At 38.3% G+C, this 6,890-nt stretch overlaps 1 protein-coding gene across 1 annotated transcript; it reads left to right on the forward strand.

Moving 5' to 3' along the window:
- The first annotated feature begins 3,781 nt into the window (after positions 1–3,781).
- On the forward strand, positions 3,782–6,330 carry LOC117140486 (protein scylla). The gene is made up of 2 exons (XM_033303445.1): positions 3,782–4,431; positions 5,154–6,330. The coding sequence occupies exons 1-2, from the start codon at positions 4,362–4,364 to the stop codon at positions 5,924–5,926; spliced, it is 843 nt and encodes a 280-aa protein (XP_033159336.1). The 5' UTR covers positions 3,782–4,361; the 3' UTR covers positions 5,927–6,330.
- Positions 6,331–6,890: the final 560 nt, after the last annotated feature.

Below are 6,890 nucleotides of genomic sequence, written 5' to 3' on the forward strand. Positions count from 1 at the left end.
CAAATCGTTTTCTTTTTTCCTGGCGGAAAATTGTCGCACACCATCTCGTTCGCACTCGCACGTTCATTCGGTCACGTCGCCCGTGCAAAGGAAACTCTGGCCGCTAGGTGGCGCCACGCATGCTGTTTTGTATCTCGTTTTTTTTGGTTTGCGTTGAGTAGATACTTTTGCAGCTACATACTTTTCAGTTGAAAATTAATGATGAAAGCAGTAAATATTATTTATTTTATACAAAGAAAGGCCTGCATTGTATCTTAATGAAATAAATATAAAATTAAGCTACTTCTGTTTATATAAAACTGTTTTCATATATATCTTGCCTTAAAATTTTTCTATAAAACTAATACAACAAAATAGATTTTTCATTTTGATTAAGTTTTAATCAACATCTCCCATTTACGAGCAGTGCATATCCACGTCAGCGATTTGTATCTGCAAAATGCGAATGATTTTCGCTTTTCAATTGCAAATCGTCGTTATCGCAGTGGATCGATCAAACACCTTTATCAAATTAGCTTATCGCCATTTGTTTTCCATTTCCATTTGGCTGTCATAAATTACTTGCCAAATTCCTTGGCATTAACTTTGGCCGACAGCCCGGAAACATATCTGTGTACATACATATATGTATCTGAATCTGAAGACTTTCCGGGCACAATGAACTTCCCGAATTTCCGCTCGTCATAACTTTTCTACTTCTATGTTGCCTTTTTTTCTCGAACAATCCGCGAAAGTTGATCTCCCTGCGATGGATAGATAGATAAATGGATAATTTGCTCAGCGCTTCAGGTTTTCCTCTTGGATTTTTCACCTGCTCGTTTCGGCGAAACATTTTGGCAGGGCCTCCCCCACCTGGAAAACAAAATAAAAACAAGCGCAAGGAAAAATCAACTTGTTCTTGATAATTTTCTTGGGTTCTGCACACGTTCAACGATTTTCCCCGCACTCGCTCTTCTTATTTTTTTAATGAAAATTTATGCATACATATGGATGGATGGGTGTGTGCCGGTGTGAAAATGTGTTGTGTTTAGTAAAACTAATTTAAATTTACAAATTGCCTTCGAGGGGGCCACAAGAGCGAAAGCCAAAGCCAAAGCGTAAACTTTTGTGAAAATTGCTTTCCCGGAAAAGCGGAGAACACGCCGAGGGAAAGTTCTCTATATGTGCTGCCATGTATCGCAAAGTCACAAAGGCGACGGTTGGGAAAGTGGATTTCAATCTCACAGTTGATTGATTTACCTTGCGAAATTTTTCAAATTTAAATTTTCTGCATTAAAGTCATTTTGAACTGTTCATGAATAATGATGGGAAAACAATTGCAAATTGAGTAATCGAAATGAGATACTTTATTCAATTGAAAGTGAGGGATGCTATAATGTGAATTAAATATAAGTAATTAGTAGAACTTGTAAAGGTGGTTTATATTTTATAATTTGTCAACTATATTTTATACTTTTTTTGTTGAAAATATAGAAATGACTAAACAACAGACGTCACCAGCTATCTAAGCCAATATATAAGCCAATTTATGCCCCTATATGTGAGTATCTGTGTGTTGGCAATAAATTTCGCTGATCATTAACCCTTGAAAGTTGGCCAACCTGAATCACAGTTCTTTGTTGTTTATTTTTCGAGAGGCTCGTTTTGGCAGTTTGTTTCTAATCAGCTCGGGCCACGCCCCATTAGAGGCTGGGGGTCGCATTTCAAAGATTGCGAAATTTCAAAGAGTGCTCAGGTTTATCAATGAAATCAGTTTCAAAATCCGTTCAGTTCAGTTCACTTCGCAATGTGGCAAAAATTCAGGGGCCAAAAGTCAAACAAAAGAAGTTCTCGTTTCAATTCATTTATTATCTGAACCAAACACATCTACATAAAGCTAATGTGGCACGAAAGATATCCCAAAGATACAAAGATACACGGATACAAGCACACATGCGTGCTTCATGGAATTTCATTTCAATCTGAAAGAAATTTGATTTTATTTATTTGAGCCAGCATCACAAGAAGACAAGTTGGATATCTGCTTTTCTACAGCTCAGTTCCTTTATTTTTTTTTTTTTGGTGGGCTGGGCATTCATGAGATACATTTCAATCTTTCGTTTTCAATCTACGTGCAGCATTTTCAGCTTTGGTCAGCAAACAACAATGCCGGGCTAAAGCGAAGGAAGAAAAAAAATCACCATCAAGATGAAGATGGCAGGAAAATGCATTCAATTGAAAGGAAAGGACACACAGCCATGGATCATGATATGAATATGAAATTATCTCACATCCCGCATTTTCATTTGCTGATGAAATGCTCGGGCTGGAGTTCATGAATTCATAAGAACAGGTCCTCATATCAAAGAGCGAGCATAAAATTGAAATTGAAATTATGATGAAATTCGTCACTGAATCGAAAGAAGATATTTATAGATTTAACACATTACTTGTGAGAAAATTAATGTTCGTGGAATATGATTTTATGCACGGAAAATGAATGACAAAATGTACACATGATTCGTAATGAATATATGAAAGAAATGAAAACATCATTACCAAATGTAATGAAATGTTTCACATTCAGCTTTATCAATAAAATGCACACCGATTAGATAAGCGATATTGTAAAACATACAAGGAAACAAAGAAAATATTTATTTTTTGTGAAATTAAACATTTGTTACTGTGTTAACAAGCGATTTATTGAATTTCTTTTAATATGAGCTCGAATTTCACCAGATTTGTAAGAAAAGTATATATTTTATTTAGTAACGTTTTTTATTAAACAACAAACGGCTTTAAAGTATAAAATGTAAATTTTCAAGGTAGTTATTCTATAAAAAAATTTAAAATAATAAAATAATAGTGGCCTGATATTTCACACCTTTTTCAATCAAAGAAGGCTCGTTTTTCAAATAAATTTTGCTGTTTTATGGCACAAATTTACTACCAGATTAGAATAATTTAATTGATTACAATTTTCTTTAGAGTCAATTTGGTTTAAAAATAGCATTTTTATGAAATTGAACCGAAATTTATTTTTACGAATAACCATAAAAACGGGCACAGAATATTTAACTTCGTGCGTTGCAAACAAATGAAAACTAACGGGAAATACACACAGGCAGCGCTTTTATTAAATATTTAATGGAAGTAACGCTGGGCACAAAAAAAAACTTTGATTTAATATTCCTCATAGGGATTTTCCTGCGACTTGATGGGTTTTTCTCTCGAGATTTACTTTTTGGTTGCCGAAGCGGCGAGCGCTGTAAAATTTGCATTCGCCCGCTTCCGTGGAAAAGGCGAAAAGGAAATTCTGAAGATACATTCGTATCTTGTAGCTGGTATCTCTCGTATCGTTTCGTATCTTTTTTGCGGCCTGGCAACAGCCGCTATTTGCAGCATGTTGCAACTTGCAACTGAGTTTTCGTTTTCGGAGTGGAAAATTTTTTTTTTTAGCCTGCCAGTAATGCCGGGGTGGATTTTTGTTGTTGCCTCTTTTTCAATTCACTTCGTTCCATTGCATTTGTAGTTGTTGTTGTTGCTTTATTCGTTTCCTTGCGGGAGAACATTTCCAATTTTCATCCTTTTCGTGGTTTTCTCTCAATTTCGGGGTTTTCTTTTCCTCTTTTCGAGTCACGTACGCCGTTCGGTATATGCCTCTCTCTCGCGCTCTTGCGCTCTTGCGCTCTCGTGCTCTTTCGCCGGCATGAGCGCGCATGAGCGAGACGGCGGACGCAGAGATGAGTGAAACAGCTGTAGCGGCGATGAGTATAAAAGGCGGCGCACCGGCGAGAAATTCATAGTAGCTTCGAAAAAAACACTGAACACAGTACACAAGAAAACAGACTCTCGCAGCCAGAAAATCAAATGAAGCAGCAGCAGCAAAAACGTGCATAGCCAGACATTTTCCACTGCTAAAATTTTACAAATCCAAAAAGTTCTATCATTCAACACTGTTTCACGAAGAATTCTATGCTACTGATGTTATATTTTTAAACTAAACTAAACATTTAAATTTGCCATCAAACAAATGCAACGGACCAACGCCATTTAAGTGATACAACAAAACAAATAAAAGTTTAAACAACATAAGTGCTGTGATTTCCACTACAAAACAACAACCAACCAACCAACCAACCAACAACAACAACAACAAATGTTAATTTAAACTGCAACCAGAACGTAAAGAGGAAGAATTAAAGCAATCAGCAAGAAAACAAACAGCAAATTGTGATAAATTAAATAAGCTTAATTAAATTGTAAAAGTGATATACAAAGAAGGCGACAAAAGCCGTCGGAAAATTGCGAGCGAGCGAGCGAACGAACGACTTTCGATTCGATTCGACTTTCCAAGCCAACAAAACACAGAAAAACCGATGAAAATGGATGTTATTGCTCGGGAACAAATCATCTACGGTAGCCTGCAGGGATCAAACAAAAATAAAGGTAAGTGTACCGAAAATTCGGCGAGAAATACGTGTCTGTAGGGAAGAATCGGGAAGGTTCCAGAAAGATCTTAAAACTTAAAACATATGGTTCGCAAAATGCAGTCTATCAAATTTTGTGTATCAAGCGTACATATTTTTAAATGTTTTTTGAATATTTAAACTGTTCTTGAACTTGTGTATAATATTAATAAAATAAAAGATGAACAACAACTGCTTTGCAAAGCTCCTTGAAATTTCATCAGCAATTAACTTTGTAATTTACATTTACACAAAAAAATGCATAAAAAATCAATTTGCAATTACAAAAAGGAAAAATGTCATAAAAAATCATGTTAAATTGTTCGTCACGTACGCAAATTGCAGCAACAAAAAAACAAAAAAAAAACTCCCAGCAGCAATAAAAAAAATGATTTTTCGTTTTCTTTTCGCCTCTCCGGCCCTCCGTTTTTTCAACGTTGCTTTTGCCTTTGCTTCACATTTGCGTGCTGCGCTTTGAACTCTCGTTCGCTGTTGCCAAGCGGCTGTTTCCTCATTGCCTAGTTGTTTGTTTTTGGCTTCCGTTTCGTTATTCCTCATTTTTTTGCCAGATGTAGCAATAGAATTTGAGAGTAACATTCGTCACTACATTTTAACACTCTGTGTAACTGAATTAACTGTGCCTCGTTTTATTACCAAAACCTTTTACTTATCAAACATTTTCCTCCTATTTAATCATTCCAGATTGGACCAGCAGACTGCCACCGCCGTCGGCATACACTCTGGACCTGATGTCCAAGAAGGCCAAGACGACAACCGGGGGCAGCAGCAATGGCAGCAATGCTACCGCCACATCCACAACCACATCCACATCCAGCAGTATTAAGCACAAGCAGCCGGCGGGCAGCAGCAACAACAATGTTGGCCAAAGTCAGAGCAAGAAGACAAAGCCCAGCGGCAGCTACAATAGCAATAGCAACTACTACTACTACGCTGCTGACGAGGAGGAGGGCGGTAGCAATGACTACGCACTGAGCAACTACGATAAGAAGGCCGTCGAGGAGCTGTCCCTGCGACTGCTCGACGAACTGAGGGCGGCCAAGTCGCGTCATTTGACCTGTACGGAAGTGTCGCTACCCTGTGATCTCACGCCGAGCGTGGCCCGGGAAATAATCCGCGTGTCGGAGAAGGAGCCCCGCGGCATACGCGGCTGCACCATCTACATTGAGTTCGAGGATGAGCCGAAGAATTCGCGTCGCATTGCCTCGATCAAGGTCGATCCGGATACGGTGTCCACATTCGAAGTGTATCTGACCCTCAGGCAGGATCATCGCGGCTGGACGTCGCTGTTGCCGCAGTTCATGAAGAGCTTGGCCCGCACGATCACCATCAGTCCGGAGTATACGATCACCAAGAATAAGCTGTACTCCGCCGATGGTTTGGGCGCACGCAGGAGCTATAGCTTCGGCAGCCACGCCCACAGCCCGAGTGCGGCCATCGCCACGCCCACCAACTAATGGTGATCAGCTTGATCTGTCAGATATGCATATGTTCGTATATGTGTCTGCGCGAAACAAAAAAAAAAAAACACCACCCCTGTGATGATCGAGAGCAGTAGTTTGTTGCAGTTGAAGTGCAACAACGAAGCAAGTATTCGAAGCCACCCCACCTACACCACACACACACACACCTTTAATACACACACACACATACATACACACATACACATTAGGGTACGCCAACCACACTCTCATACTAATACTATATATGGGACCGTAAGGCCCGATTTTTGTAATTGTGACTCTCACCACCATTTTACTTAGATGCGTAGTGCTATAACAAATAACTAGAGTTTTAAGTTGTTTCTCCTTTTTCAAAAACGCAAAAGCAAGAAAAACAAAACCAGGCGGCAAGAGCGGAAGAAAAGTAAAGAAAAAACCAACATGAAATTCAAAGACGGCAGCCCCACGAATCAATCCCCAGAATCATATTTCTGGGGCATTCGCTTTGGGGCTCGCCGGTCGACAACTCATGAATATGTGATACTGTTTAAGATGCTAAGAGTTTTTTGCCGGATGCACCAAAGTCCGGCAAAAGACGTTGATAAAATTACACATAACACACCACAAGAAAATACAAACCAACACACACACACACAAACACCCCATACACAACAAAAACCACAATACAAAAGAACAGATTTTTTTTAAAAATTGTATGCTATATAGTAATAAACAAAGAAACCAACAAAACAAACAAACTTGATCTTGGTAAATTTAAAATTTAACTTTAAAACTGAGAGAGATGAGGGCCTCGAACTGTGAAAGAGGTAGATGAACACACGCTCCAATTTTAGTTAGACGCAGCTTGCTGCAATAAAAATTTTTTAAATTATTAATTAATATTAATTAAAACCAACAAATTTTAGGATTTTAACAAATTTTTATATATTATTAAATGTATAGCGCGTACTACACAAAA

Source organism: Drosophila mauritiana, chromosome 3L, assembly GCF_004382145.1.
Source record: "Drosophila mauritiana strain mau12 chromosome 3L, ASM438214v1, whole genome shotgun sequence".
Taxonomy (NCBI): domain Eukaryota; kingdom Metazoa; phylum Arthropoda; class Insecta; order Diptera; family Drosophilidae; genus Drosophila; species Drosophila mauritiana.